Source organism: Labrus mixtus, chromosome 7, assembly GCF_963584025.1.
Source record: "Labrus mixtus chromosome 7, fLabMix1.1, whole genome shotgun sequence".
In the NCBI taxonomy this organism is placed as follows: Eukaryota; Metazoa; Chordata; class Actinopteri; order Labriformes; family Labridae; genus Labrus; species Labrus mixtus.
The window spans coordinates 11,225,088-11,240,133 of record NC_083618.1 but is presented as its reverse complement, the minus strand read 5'-3'; the positions used below and the strand labels follow the sequence as shown (position 1 = coordinate 11,240,133).

General features: G+C 42.3%; 1 protein-coding gene across 4 annotated transcripts in view; it reads left to right on the top strand.

Annotated features, from left to right (window-relative positions):
* The window catches only part of wnk2 (WNK lysine deficient protein kinase 2), a 28,743-nt gene that overhangs the window by 13,337 nt on the left and 360 nt on the right, over positions 1-15,046 (top strand). The window contains exons 9-28 of one of the 4 annotated variants that reach the window (XM_061042889.1): positions 987-1,109; positions 3,186-3,302; positions 3,428-3,850; positions 4,024-4,614; positions 5,381-5,430; positions 5,555-5,717; positions 5,806-5,922; positions 6,008-6,178; positions 6,343-6,385; positions 6,495-6,656; positions 6,862-7,730; positions 8,529-8,586; positions 8,711-8,775; positions 8,870-9,459; positions 9,568-9,800; positions 9,894-10,124; positions 10,282-10,380; positions 11,237-11,278; positions 11,378-11,700; positions 12,916-15,046. The exon at positions 12,916-15,046 is cut by the window's right edge and continues 360 nt beyond it. In XM_061042889.1, coding sequence (XP_060898872.1) covers positions 987-1,109; positions 3,186-3,302; positions 3,428-3,850; positions 4,024-4,614; positions 5,381-5,430; positions 5,555-5,717; positions 5,806-5,922; positions 6,008-6,178; positions 6,343-6,385; positions 6,495-6,656; positions 6,862-7,730; positions 8,529-8,586; positions 8,711-8,775; positions 8,870-9,459; positions 9,568-9,800; positions 9,894-10,124; positions 10,282-10,380; positions 11,237-11,278; positions 11,378-11,700; positions 12,916-13,218 — 4,773 coding nt within the window. In that variant the 3' untranslated portion in view covers positions 13,219-15,046. Of the gene's footprint in view, positions 1-986; positions 1,110-3,185; positions 3,303-3,427; positions 3,851-4,023; positions 4,615-5,380; positions 5,431-5,554; positions 5,718-5,805; positions 5,923-6,007; positions 6,179-6,342; positions 6,386-6,494; positions 6,657-6,858; positions 7,731-8,528; positions 8,587-8,710; positions 8,776-8,869; positions 9,460-9,567; positions 9,801-9,893; positions 10,125-10,281; positions 10,381-11,236; positions 11,279-11,377; positions 11,701-12,915 lie in introns of all 4 variants that reach the window. The other 3 variants (XM_061042890.1, XM_061042888.1, XM_061042891.1) reach the window with 3 other exon arrangements.

Genomic DNA, 15,046 nt, shown 5'->3' with positions numbered 1-15,046 from the left:
AAAGTGAAGATCTCACTCTTCTCAACCACTGTCTCCATCACATCGTCAATCGCAGGATCAGTTCCCCTGCTCTTTCTGCTAATCATCCAATGCACAGCCTCAGGGGGGTTGGGTGTAAAACCTCTTCAGTATTTCAGCACGTAGACAAGACACAGAGCCTGGATGTTCCCCTCTTCTCCAGACCAAATCTGGACAGGCAGCGGCTGTTATTGCAACACGACAATGAGAGCAGACGAGACCCACTGGTATGTTTGAGAAGGAGGCTTCATGTAGGCTATGTCCTGCTACAGCAAAGCCGCACCCCATCAAGTCCCAGCTCCTTCCTCAACCAAGATAAAGGTTTAAGCTGTGTTTCTGTTTAAAGCTTCTGTGAGGAACTTTTGTGTTGTTTTTGGTGACGTCTTTGGACAAAGTAGTACCTCTTATTTCTCTGCTGATCCTTTACATGTGAGTCTAGTTTTTAACAGAAATTCCCCCGGCTTTATTTCAACAGTCAAATGTATCACTCGCTGGGAATCTTAGTTGTAGAAATGTGTCAAATTAAGTCTGTTGCTGCATTGTGGTGTTGTTCACTTTGTTTGACACCTTCCCTGACAGCGGTTTCAGACATTACAAATAATTTTATAGAAATACTCAATCTTGTATCTGATGGTTTGTTTGTGTTTTTAGATTATTAAGAGATATCAGTATTGATTTCAGTGTGTTCCATAATTAACTAAAAACTTCTCACAGGAGCTTTAATATGAGATAAGCAGTAACTTAACAGACTAACTTGCCCGCACAGTTTTGGCGCTGTTGTCCACCAAAGATTCATTTCCAACTTCCCTCTTTCCAGCTTGCCTTATCGTAGTTTGCAAACAATTCTGCGATCTTGCTTTAACGTCCTTTCCTGACACACTGAACATCTTAACCTTCAGCTTGATTTGTCGCAAAACAAAAATAACACATGATAATGTCATATTATCTTTCCAATGTGTTTCTGACAGACAGTTTCTGTTCCGGCTACGCCAGCCCCAGCTCTGCACCAGAGTAGACAAACAGCACAGAGCTTCCAAGCTGAAGCACCTGTGCTCCAGACACAGCTTACTGCCCAAACCAGCCAGGAGCAGGTACTAGTGGCATCCAGCTGTGACAGGCCCTGACCACAGCTGTATGAGACTCAAATAGCAGAAGTAGTTTCAGCTCCACCTCTTGCTGAGTTGCCTGCCATGTTAGCATAAGCCTGTTTGGATTGCTGGTTGATCCAAACTAAACACGTTTTGTTTTGTTTCCAATGACTTTGCATGTCTGGAATGTGGGATAGCTGCAGTATGTGCTGAGAGGTTATTCCACTAAGGCTGGACAGCAGTATACATATGATTATACGTTTTTTAACATGTATTTTGACTGATTATTCCTTTTAAACAAAATAGGACATCCATAAAACACTTACCGGTACTAAAGAGCACACAAACTTTGACGCAAAGGCAGTTGTATAAAACAAGGAATCAAAATCTCACTTTACATGATGGGTTACAATTGCAGCAATAAATTAATGGTTATAGATGTGACTTATCTTTTGTGTAGTTACATTCAGCATGGTGGAGCTTTAGGCTTAACTTTAATATAGTCTATAAAGGTCCATTGTCCATTTTTTCTAAAATGTATCATGTACCATGTATTGTAAGTCTTAGTTTTTCAAGCTTGAGGTGTTGCATCACATCTCAACCAATGCGTCTAGCTCGGTGTATTAAGAGTTTTCAACTGGACAAGGATATGTCTCTGCGCTAACAAGGCTACAAATTGTGTTATTCTAAGTCAGGTGCCTGAAAGGTTCTTTTATTTTTATTTTCTCCAACTATGCATAAAATATCAATAATGGGATCGTGGTAGAGTGTCATTTTGAAAAAAACTGATAGTATTTTGTAAGTCTGAGTTCCAATAGGTAGGCAGATTAGGGCAATGCCAGAGTGAGTGTGCTCAAGCGACAGGTGAGACTTTTTATTTGTCACAGGTTGAGTCAAACATCTGGGAACATGTTTGAGAGCATGACTTCTGAATAGTGAAGGCTATGCAGCACCTTAAATTGAATGAGGTCATGTCTGGCACCAATTGAGGCAGTTTGGACCTCCCTCCGGGGCTTTTCTCCATTCTTCCTCCGTCAAAGCCATCCCTAAGTCCCCCTCCCAAGTAGATCTTAGGATATCCAATCAGAGGTCATGAAAGTTAAAGAAAAAATTACAGACGAATGATATGTTCCCCCTCTTCAAAAGGCTCATGGGAAAATAGTGTTTCATCAGGCAAGTTAGGAAATGATGACACATAAGCTTTATTATAACTAAAAACTTTACTTTTATGTTACATATGCCATTCTGTTTCAAAAAATCAAAAGAGTTGGCTTTTATGGAAGGGGAGAAGAGGTGGCTCGGACACAACAAACATCCATTTTGCCGTCCGTCGTTTCTAATAGTAGACTATATTTTCAGAGATTGTGTTACAATGGGATTCTTCTTGTGTAAAGAAAAGTGTAAGGAAAAGAAAGAGGCATTGGTGGAAACACAAAGGCAGTACGAGATGTGGGATAGCATGATTTTTGTTCCATATACCCAATGTACCCAAATCATTTTTTTCAGAATGCGCTGGGTTGAGTCTAAAAGGAAAGAACATGAACATGGTATTCCCATCCTCATCTGCTGGCCTGGGAAATCCCAATTTTTGGCTCCAATTAAAACCTGTAATAACAGATTTTAATGCTTGTTTGGCTTTCAAAATTACCAATTTGATTGTTGGAATTCAGTGTCAATTTTCAAGTTTTCTATAATTCACTGAAATTGCAAACATACGGGGATGATTCATATGCAGGTTAGAAGCAACATTTATCTGAAAACAATGTGTTTGTGTGTATACAAATAGATTTTCATAGATTTTGAGTTGCCTTCCCATTCATCTATCCTCCTACTATTGCCATCTCCATCCAGCTGCTGTCCTGTTGCATGCATTGCCATCATCTCTACTACAGAATTCAATACTTCAAACCACACAGGATCATTAAATCACATTACCTGCCCTGCAGCTCACTTTATTAGCCAGGCTCCTAGACTAAGACATCTCGTCAGTTTAATTCCAAAAAAGTTTGTATTATCATGGTAAGATTCATATTTTCCAGTCAAAATGAAAAAAAATGTTTGTTTGATTTCCCTTCGTAGCTTTTACCTGCTGACCAGAGCACATCTCACCTGAGTCCTCCTGACATAGCAACCCATTTTCCACAGTCAATCTCTGGTGCACCTCCTCCACTCCTGCCCCTGCAGTTCAGCACACAGGTGTGTTTTGGTAGTGTTGGAAAAACCATGTAATAATTAGCTATTACAATGGTAACAGGGCTTGTGTGAGTGCCTTTTCTCTCCACTGGTTGTTTATTTTATATAATTTTCCCTTTTTTCCCCAGTTCCCCTCCCCATATCCTGTTGTTCAAACAGGAGGCATCAACGCCTCCTCTTACCCCCCAGCTCCTCTGCAATGTGCCTACAGCAGTAGTGGCCCTCATCTGTCCAGCTCCCGCTTCTCACCTTCACCCCAGCATCCCTCCCTCCCTCTGAGCCCTCACACTGTCTTCCCCTCTGTACCTTCCCTCGGCACCCCTCAGACCCCCCTGTCCACACCTCAGCACGTGCCTGGTGTGGCACTCCATATCCCACTATTCACCATGACCATGTCCCCTGTAGTCCCCAAGCAGCAGGACGGCTCTCCCGTATCTCAGGCTAACCTTGGTAGCTACCACACCATGCATCCCTTACCTCTCTCCCAGGTACAACCCACCCCATACCCCACCCCCTACTCTGAGCAGGAACTGGCTGAGCAGCCTGTCCAGGTGAATATGCAGCTCAGTTCTCACTGTTGTGGTCATGGGAAATCTGTAGTTTTAAGGAGGCAATATGTCTTACTATTAATATAATGCATGGCAGGCATGCATAAAGGGATTAGAGATGCTCAATATTTGTTTTACCCATTGAAAACTCCCTATTTTTGGCTTTTTTTTTCTAGATTCAGACTATGGTCCAGCATGGGTTGCCTGCTGTTCAGGCTCCTCTCTGGGAAAGTGGAGTGGATACAGAATCGTCTGCAACTGGCCAGAACTTACCTGTAGCATCGACAGGAACAGCTCCAGCCCCCGACTCTATCTCAGCTTCAGCTCAAGAAAAAACTGGAGCTCAAGCCCCAGCAGATATTCCAGCTCTGGTCACAGCACAATACCAACCCTCAGTCCCAGTATCTCCTCAAGCCACAGCCATCCATGAGACTACAGCCTCAACCCTCACAACAGTTCAAGCACCTGTGTCTGCACCAGGCCACTCTTATGAACCACCAAAAGGCCCCTCTACTAGCTCGGACATATCTGGCTTGGCCTCAGCCTCAGCCCCAGTCCCTGTCCCAGTGCCAGCAGCCTCTGTTCAGTCTGCAGCTGCTGCTAAATCTCCAGCTCCTATCGCAGCTTCAAACCAGGCTCCAGTTCTGCAGCCTGATGGCACTCAGACAGCAGGCTCGGTGTCTGAATGTGCAAGCCTGGCCGCAGCTCAGCAAAACCTGGAGTCCACATCTACATCCAGCCCCTTTCATCTAGAGCCCTGTTTAGAGGTACTGTTTAAGTCAAAGTTTGTCAATTTTCAATTATAAAACTGATTTTAAACAATATGCATTTTCAGAAAACCGAATCAGTGGCATCTAAAGTTACTCAAAAATCTAGAGTTTGCCTGATCTATATGACAATATTATCAAGACAATGTGGGCATATCCAAGATACCTATATTTCCTGTTATGTGCTAATATAATATATTCTATAATTATATCATTATAATCCCCCTGGGGATTAATAAAGTATTTCTGAATCTGATTCTGATAAAAAAAACTTTTGTTATAATAATGTGTATAGCATATATAATGCTTTAGGTATAGCATATATAATGCTTTAGGTATAGCATATATAATGCTTTAGGTATTTTAGAAATGATGTTGATATATTTTGCCAAGCTTTGTATTGTTAACAATACCGTCTGCACTGTCTGCAGCAGTGTTCCAAAGTGTCACAGCAGAGCAGACAATGGTCAGATTGTGAACAGGTTGACACTGTATATGTAATATCATCTTGGTGCAAAATAGGTGGACAACACATAAAAAAGGCGTGTTTCATCCCAGCTCAAAAAAGTCACTATATCACCAGCCATACCAGTAATCTGTAAAATTTTGTTTTCAAAAATCAAGTTTAGGTCGGGCTTCATAGAAAAAATATTTGGTCTTTACATCACATTCACATATGTTTACTATACAAATCTCATCCTTATAGCCCACAATAACTGTATTCAAAGATTCCAAATGTGTGCATTTGTTCTTTTTTTGTCATCAGGATGTACTTCAGGACAAACCATTATCTTTACCCAGTTATGCCTATGACAGGTTTGTGCTACAGTTTCACTAACTTTAAGATCTTTAAAGGTTCCCTTTCCTTTATCCTTTGTGTTTTGACATTGTGACACCGTCCTTGTGGGGGGTTAAGTCTTTTCATCTCTTCCTTTTATAGTCTCAACTCTGATGTAGCGTCTGGTAAGGAAACCAGCGATGGCTATGACAGCTTGGCAAGTGGAGGGAAGGGGGACGGGAAACCCAGGAAACACCACCGCAAGTCTGCCCGCACGCGTTCCCGACAAGAGAAGACCAGCAAACCCAAACTGAGCATGCTCAACGTGAGTCAGGGTGTTAGCTCTCACATTCGCATATGTTTAAAAAAATCTCAACATGTCTGATTGTAAAGGGTCACCTATGTCCTCACAGGTTTGCAACACTGGAGATAAAATGGTGGAATGCCAGCTGGAGACTCACAACCACAAAATGGTGACCTTTAAATTTGATTTGGATGGAGATGCTCCAGAGGAAATAGCTACATACATGGTTAGTTCAACCTTTTTGCAGTTTTTGTTGTCTGTTGGTTGTATGTATAACATTAGTTAACATCTTTTAAAACATTGTCCTGCAGGTAGAGAATGGCTTCATCCTGCTGTTAGAGAAGGAGATCTTCATCGACCAGCTAAAGGACATTGTTGATAAAGCTGAGGACATGCTGAATGAAGACGTGGAGGGTGAAAGAGCTTCCACTTTGAGTTGTAGTCCTCAGCAAGGCATTATTTCTGAAGGGCTGGTAGGAGAGGTAAGACAGGATAGATATAGATATACACTCTGCAGACCATCTTATCATGCTTATACAGAGTTTAAAACATGATCTGAGACATACCAATGGAAATGACTGTGAATAAATACATGCATTAGCCAGTAGCATATTCATTTTGCCAACATTTATCCATCGCTCCACAGAGTCAGCAGCAAGGAGCACATCAGCCCGTCTATCAGCAGAATGGTAAATCTAGTACCTCTTTTTATGATTTTATTTCAATTTCTGTCACTGACAGCTTTGCAGTTTTTTGAAATATTCTAACAGAATGCAAATCCAAACTCTTGGTTTGCAGTTCTCCACACAGGAAAGAGATGGTTCATAATCTGCCCGGTAGAAGAAACGCCCACATCCAGCCAGGACACCCCGTCTGATGGTACAACCACACAGTCTCCTGGGAGTTCTACCACTACCCAGCCTGCTGATAGTGGCACTGCCAGGCCATCTGCATCCAGAGGTGACTATTGTTTCTTCAGGAAAAATTCAGCCAAAATCTGATCATTTCACAGAATAAGAGCACCACCTTGTGGCAACTAAGAGAATTATATCCCACAACCCTTGTGTGCAGTTTTTCATCTAAAAAGAAATGTCAATAGAAAAGTTGGTCTACTTATGAATCTTATATATTTTTTCTTTTCGTTATATTTTTTTTCCACCAGAAGAGGGGTCATCCTCAACAATGTCTGGAGGAAGTGGAGGCTTCACATACGATGTGTATGGATTCTGCAGCCCTCCAATAATGTCGAACACAGACCCTCTACTCCTAGCTACTTTGTCTCCCCCTGTGTCTGCTCCTCCCACTCTTCAGTCAGTGTCCTCAGTGGAGCCTGCAGGCAGCGCGATGCAGCCCAGCATTCATCAGGCGCAGCCAGCCAGAGCTCAAACTTTGCCTCCATCGTCCCGACATACATCTTTTCCCATTGAAGAGTCGCATGGATCCCCTTTGGGCTCCATGTCTCCGATCCATGCAGCCCAGCAGCTACCCGACATGACGTGTCCTGTTTCTATGGCAGGCGAGATGCCCTGCTGCCCCCTAGTGATGCCCTTGTCCCTGGATGTGAGCACTTTACAGGTGGGGTCTCCTCTCACTCCTCTGCCCCTCCAGGAATCCGGCTCAGCCAAAGAGCCGCTGTCAGTCTCCTACACCTCTGCAGCGCGGAGCGAGCGCTCACAGCAGCCTGTGGTTCTCCACCAGCCTTTTTCCACTGTTGGTGGGACCAAAGCTCCCTCACTGCCCCAGAGTCCAGCACCTTCCCAGCATGGTGCTGGGCCTGCAGAGTCAGACGGAGAGGGACGCCTGGGCCGTGGTGGCTTTGTGGACAGCACCATAAAAACACTGGATGAGAAACTAAGGAATCTGCTCTACCAGGAGTATGCCCCCATGTATCCATCAGGAAGTACTGCAGAGACACCGGGCTCCGGCACCGAGTACATCCAGTCTCCTCCTGGTCCAGAAAGCGCCACAGGGGGGTCAGGAAACAGCACCCCAGGGCCCATGGGGGAGGGACGCTACAGAGCAGGAGAACAACTGGTTAGAACATTAATCAGTTACTTATTAAACTATGTACATATTCTGAATGAATTAAAGCTGCAGTCTCTTCACATACAGTTGAAAATGAAAACAGCAGCTGACAAAATAATCACGCACCAAGGTCTGTTGATATCTGTTCCTTAGCTTTCGAGTGATATAACACAATCTTCCTCAACATGTGGAGTTTGCATTTCATTATTTACAAGCCCTTAATAATTAAGCAAACAATGGAGAGAACTACTCCAAAAACTCTGAAAGAAATAAACTTTTCATTTAGTTCAAATTCTGCACATGACAAAAATAATGTCACCTCTTAAAGCTGTGAATCTTGAAGAGTTTTATTGAAAAAGTAAACTTGCTAGAAAACAACCTTCAGCAGCATTAGAATACAGGTACTTCACATTTGGTTGTCTAATTGTTTAGATGTGCAGTATTTTAATTACACTTTTTTCATATAAGTTGCAAATCAGGCAATTCTATGCTTAGTGCTTCTGAAGCATCAATTGCTGGTTTTAAATATTTAGTTTTCCACATTGATAGATATATTGTTAATATAAATGTGTATACTCTATTTTATAAACTTTGAAATTTAGGTTGAATTCAGTATTTTAAGAAAAAAAGTACAGCCGAATTGTACTGAAATTACAGGTAGAATATGTTGCTCACATTTATTTAGACATTGTCATCAACATTCAGTCTATAAATATAAGTTATATAATAGGACAATGGTTAATTGATTCTAGTGAAGTTTTTCTATGACTCTGTTCTGGTTATCTCTCACCCTGTCACCTCTAATAGCCTCAAATTCCAGAGAGAATGGATAGTTTGAGCACACTGAGTGACTCAGCCGTGTGTGGTATGTACAGCATACACTAATCAATATGACAAGACTGCCATCATTAACTTCTAACTTAACTTAGTGAAACTGTTTGCTGATTATGTGAGTGCCAGCCTGTTCATGGTTGCTAATATTGTTGCAGCGTCCCTGTCAAGAAGACACGTTCCTCACTCTGCTTCCTGCTCTGGAACAAGAGGAAGGTTTAAGGTAAAACGGGGAAATCTTTCTCACATTTGACTTTAACGGCATTTGCTGTCACAGATACCTGATACTCTGTTTCCACCTGATTTATATTTTGCAGCTAATTTCCGTTCCTCCTGAAGTGGCCAACAGGCGAGATGTAAAACAAAGGAGCTGGAGCAGCGCTGCCTCACCAGCACATCCTTCAGGATACCCTGAGGACCTTGTTCAGTCCGGGGCCATGGCTGCCTCCACCACTATTGGCCGTTTCTCTGTGGTCAGCACAGAAGATGACATTACCCAAAGGACACGATGCAGCCGCTACTCTGCACCTCCTGATTTCTATCTGGACACGCCTCCTTCTATGGCCAAGCGGGGCTCTCTGCCTCGCGCCCTGACTTCCCCCTCTGTCCCTGTGGATGTCACGGTCCATGCTCGTTTCCTCTCCTCGGACTCAGGGGCTGAGAGCAGCCCTGCAAAACTGGCTCCCGCTACCCCGTCTCAGCATACTCGCTCTGAGCGCAGAGGAAGCGACCTCATGAAGAGGGCAGTGGCCTTCCTCCGCCGCTCAGGGCGCAGCAGCAGCTTGCAGAGCTCTGACTCACCGAGTAGGCATGGAGGAGTGCATGGCTCAGCCTATGCCAGCAGCGATAATGACTCAGAGATGGAGGATTCAGACATGAAGAGGGAACTGCAGAGACTCAGGGAGAAGTTAGTAGAGCCAGTGCTTTACTTTTTGCCTTATTTAGCCTCTGTTCATTAAAATGTTTGTCATTTAGCTTGAAAATGACAAGTTTATCCCTGCGTCCTTTCTCTCAGACACCTGAGGGAAATTTCTGAGCTGCAGGCCAATCAGCGAGGGGAAGTTGAGCTGCTGTATCACCGTCTTGGTAAAGCCCCTCCTCCTGGCCTGGGTCTCTCGCATGTTGCACCACAAACCAGTCGCAGAAAAAGGTCCGGCAAGCACAGACTGAAGCCTGGCAAACTTCTTAGCCCCCTGGTTCAACAGTTTAGAAATGTCACAACTAGATCTAGTGACTCCAGCAAATCCAGTAAGCAACTTTTCATTAGCTCCACAATGACAAATTGAATGTAAATAACAAGAACAATGAGTATACCATTTTGATGCTTCTCTGTGTATTCAGGTGCTGCTACAGGAACGGCTGAGCCCACTGCGAGTTTAAACGGCTCTCCAGCAAAAGCTTCTCTCCCAACTCACGGCAGAACGGGCTCATGCACCAGCCACCTGCCCAGCTCTACCTCAGAGCCTGTTCAGACTCAGCAGCCCTGTTCCCTCAAGGGCTCTTTGTCTTCTGATAATATTTACGCCGGACTGCATGGAGATAGCACCGGCACACAAGCGCCCCTTGGACAAGGTGACCACCAGCAGCACACAACAGATCCTCTTAACAACCTTTTACTTACGCAATGAACATCAAAATTCAGAAAAGTCATAAAAACACTGGATATTTTCACTTGTGTATCCTTCTTATCACAGTTTCTCCTTCCCTCTTTGGTTATACTTCTCTACAGGCTGGTCTAATTACCCTCAAACATCTGAGAGAGTGACCAATAAATCGAGTAGCAAGCCCCGAGCTAGATTTCTCAGTGGGCCTGTGTCTTTGTCTATCTGTTTGTATCTTCTCTCTTCCAGCATAGCTTCACATTTTTGTTTTCCATGTTTTCTATTTCTCTACTTTAATCTCAGTGATATCTATTTCTCTGTCTTTGCAAAACTTCTCTTCACCATGTGTCTTTTGCTTTGCCGCGTCGTCATCACTTTTTGCCTTAATCTCGTATTTTTGCACAGAAATATGTTGCTTATTCAAACCAATGAAGAGTGGAATATCATAAGGAAGTATTTTTGATATAATTTTAAATACATGTTCTTTCACACACCAAATTGTGCCCTACTCAATTTTCAGTTAGTAAAACATTTGTTTTCATTGGAAAGTTTGCCTCGTTTCAGTGGTTTGAGGTTTGGATAATCAAGGTTCATAAAATAAACATGAATGGACATCATCTCACATGGCAGGTGTCATACTTACATACATACATATTTTTGTGACTTATCCACTAAGCATTTCCAAGCAGTTGCCTTTTGCATGTCACATGCATCTCAATCTGATTTCTATTCTAATCTCTGATCCTTTTCTTAACTTCTTTCTTTCTAACTCTCTCTCTCTCTCTCTCTCTCTCTCTCTCTCTCTCTCTCTCTCTCTCTCTCTCTCTCTCTCTCTTCTCTTCTCCTCCTTCTTTTGTCTGACTCTGAACTTTGGTCCTCACCTGGATCATCTGCATGTGTTTGCTAATAAATGTTCTGCCTTGTTTCAGGGGAGTGATTGCATTGTGCACCTTAGCTTTTAGTTTGGTCCTTTATGTTGTGGCAGTCTTCAGCAGCTTTGCTTTGCATTGCATCCTGTTATTAAACATTATAACCAGCTAATGGGAATGACTTTTCCTTTAAAAAAAATGTTTTGTCTTGCAGGGACAACACTGAAGCGACTGTGTCTTGGCAAAGAGCGTGGCAGTATGTAAATCTACACCACTCAGGAAAATTAATTAAATCAATCATTTAAGTTAATACAGTCGGATCAGTTGTGTAGCGTGTGTCTTTGTATCCTCTCAGGGTCTGGAGCCAGCTCGGGGGCTTCTAATCAATCACAGCAACCGCCTATGGGTGCCACGCCTCCTTCTCATCAGCCAGTGATGGGACTGGCTCAGGCTCAGGCCAATAACAGCAACAACAAAACAGCCACATACACTGGTTATCCCATGTGTGCAAATGAGAACAACCTGCCTGAGGACTTGCAGCGGCTGATGGAGGACTGGGCCCAGGAGGTCCTGATTGTCACCCACAGGCCAGGCACTGACTCTCTGAGCATCAGCGGGCAGCAGCTTTGGGATCATGTTGTGCCTCGAACACAAGAGCAACTGGCTAGTGCTAGATATGTGAGTTTTTAATGCCTGTCATGAATCAATTTGGGTTCCACCCTGTGGTCATTTAAAAGATGGTTTAACTCTTAGCAGCTTTTGTTAGCACTTAGTTCATTAAGGAGGTGCAGTGTGTGGCTTGCTTACTTGCTAAATGGTTAGCTAAGGCCTAAAGGGGGGAAGTTGATACCAAAACAGAACCTTCCCTCAAATTACTGTAATGAACCTCATACACACACATAGTAGATACCCAAAAGCTTTTAAAAAACAGAACAGTTTTAGTGTGCTGTTGGTCAAACAGTAGTTTTACATTGTAATAACCATATTCACATGGCAGCCTTTTTCCTCTGATGAAGGTTAAATCTTAACATTAGCTGTGGAGTTAAGCTGTCAGAGGCAACTAGGATTTTATGAAGTGGCAAAAACAAAAAAAATAGGTCCATCCTGTAACTGTCCCACAGGGAAAAGTACAAGTACAGTTCCTCACACCCACAGACTAAACCCAGTGAGAGTTGGAGTTTAAAGTTGCTTGTAGTATACTGCAACAAGAACTATAGCTACATTTGAAAACATGACTGGAATGTTCTTAAACCTTTTAATGCAAATGCCTATCATTAACATTACTCTTCTGATGTTGCAATGACAATATGTGCTTTCATCCACCTTCCGCCCAGGTGTGCTATGCACAGAAACTTATACACTAGTGCTCTCACCACCTGTGGAGGGCTCACACAAAATTAAATAACAAACGCAGTAAAAATTAACCATGTATAGAAATAAAAATAGCTCCTCCGCACTATGTATTGTTACTCAAACATGGCCTGGATATTAGTCTGATCTACGTCCGACTGGACGATAGACAACATAGAATTTAGAACGCTCAGGTTCAATTTAAATAAGTAGGCCTGCTCCAAGGAGGATTCCCACGTTCTCATCACCAGCTTTCTCAGCCCTTACTCTTTTGTTTGATGTGATGCCCCTGTCACTAGAAACCTAAATAACTGCACTTGAACTAGCTAAAATAAATCACATCACATAAATAAAGCTATTATTTTAAAGATAATTTTAACTTTCAGGGACCCTTTCTTTTACAGTTATAGCTATTCCATTGAATTAAATAAAAAAAAGACTTACATTTCAAAGTTTATAATGGGCCGCTTGAAATGCTTCCAGCTGTATTTTTATGTTTTTATGTATTGTTGTTTACTCAAACATCTACTGTAAACCTCTTAGGCCACATCATGGACAGTCGCTGATCGAGAGGCCTGCAGTCTTCCCCTGTCATGGCTGGACAGTCCAGGGTCAACAATGAAGACCTGCCCCTCTTCAGGGCCCCATCCAAATGATCAGCTGCCATTGGCCCCTCCTTTCAGGGCAGTGTCCTCACATGTGTCCGTTGGCCAGTGGCCTGGGTTTCTCTCCCCACTTCCTTCAGGAGTTTTTGCCTTTCCTGCTTTGCCCTCGGCCCAGGACACCCCAAGCACCACTCCAGCTCCATCATATCAGCCGCCTGACCCCAAAGCCAGGACTCTCTAATTTGAGTAGCATTGTGTCTTCCAATTCTTTTACCAAAAAGAAATCTCATTATAGGTCTAGTCAATCGTATGTGCATATGCTGTGTATATTTAACCAGCATGAATTCAACCATATGTACATATTTGTCTCCAGTCATGAGTAATGTGTAAGTTTTGTTTCATTTGCAGCAACATACCTCATGTCCATGTTACAGTACAAAATCCTTGAGTGCAGTGTAAAGGTGGTAGTACATTAAATGATGCATACTTAGCCAATTTGGTTTAAAAGTGCAGATTTTTGTCATTGCTTATGTATGTACCTTACACATTGAATGTACATATTGTATTGTTATTTATGCTGTGTTTATAAAAGTAGTTAATGTTTGTGTTGCTCATATCACCCCACATATATAAGCTGCCATCTGTATATAATAACTCCTGTCAGTCTGTACATAGGAGCGCCTGTGTTTGTACAGATAACATTAGATAATCTATAAGTTGGTGCTGCAGATATGTGTCTTAGTGCAACACCTTATTAGCCACCATCATGCCGTCACTGTGAGGACTTGACATCCTGGTCACTAGGACCAGCTGCTGTATTCTGCTCTCTGTCAGGGGAAAGGTTTCATTCTTCATCAATGAATGCTTCCAGCACAAGCGCTTGAAATATTCCTTAAGAGATTTAAATGAACTTGAACTTTATCTGCAGGTGAAAGAACACCTGTGAGAGTGCCTTGAATATCAGTTTCAATTTTATGAAGAAAAGCATCTACATTCAAAGCAGAAACTAGATATTCTGTATATGCATTCACCTTCAATGGTAAATAATTTGATTTGAATAATGAATGTGGACTGAAACGTATTTGATTTAGCAACAAAACATTATCAAACTATAATCTGGTGGTGTTGAAGTTCACGAGATATCACAGATTGTAAAGAACACTTGTTCACTGAGGTCATTTCTGTGGGGATCGCTCTCCCACCTACACCACCGCCTGCATGAATACACTGATATTCTGAATGTGCTCAGGTTGATGTGGTGTGTTAGAGGAGGAAACTGTTTAGAGAAACTGGCAATGGAACCAAACAACAAGGAGGGCTTAAGGACTCAACATAGGAGTCAAAATCATAATCATACCATACCTCTTCTAATGCAATCTGTAGCTTTACATATTGTTGCCTTTGTGGTTTTTAAGAGATTACTGTGAGGTTGGTTGTTGTTTGATAAATGATATGGGGATGTAAGAGGACACGTGAAGAATGTGAATTGTTGAGAAGCCACAACTGTTATTTGTACAATGCGTAGATTTTCTAAATTTTGTTTGTTAGATACTGGCTACACAGCGTCATCTATCACTTACTGCTTATTGTATGTAAAATGGCTGACTTAATCCAAATATGTCCAAGAAATATTGTGCTACCACTGTTTTAAGTTATGTCAGCAGTATGGCCTCAGAATTAACACACTCGATACGTACTTCTCTTTAAAACTTGTATAACTCCCTCTAAAGAATAGTTTGATTAATGCATCAGTGTTGTAAGTATTTTCAAAACCAAGCAATGGCAAAAATCTATTTAGTCGAGTCTTTAAACTGAGAAAGCTATAGTAGAGGGATTAGTTTCCCAACTCATATGTTTAAGGGTTAATCCGGCAATTTCACAAGAGACTAAGCAGAGATTAAGAAAAAATTATTCAGCAGAGGCCGATATATCCTGAGCAGAGAAGCTTGGAAGCTGCATTATTCAGTAAGGAGATTTTTTTCTATTTTGAAAGCTCCTTCCAGAGCCACAGAAGACAATTAACAAAAGCAAAAAGGTAAGACCGGCTAAAAAACTCTGCTTGAGTAAGA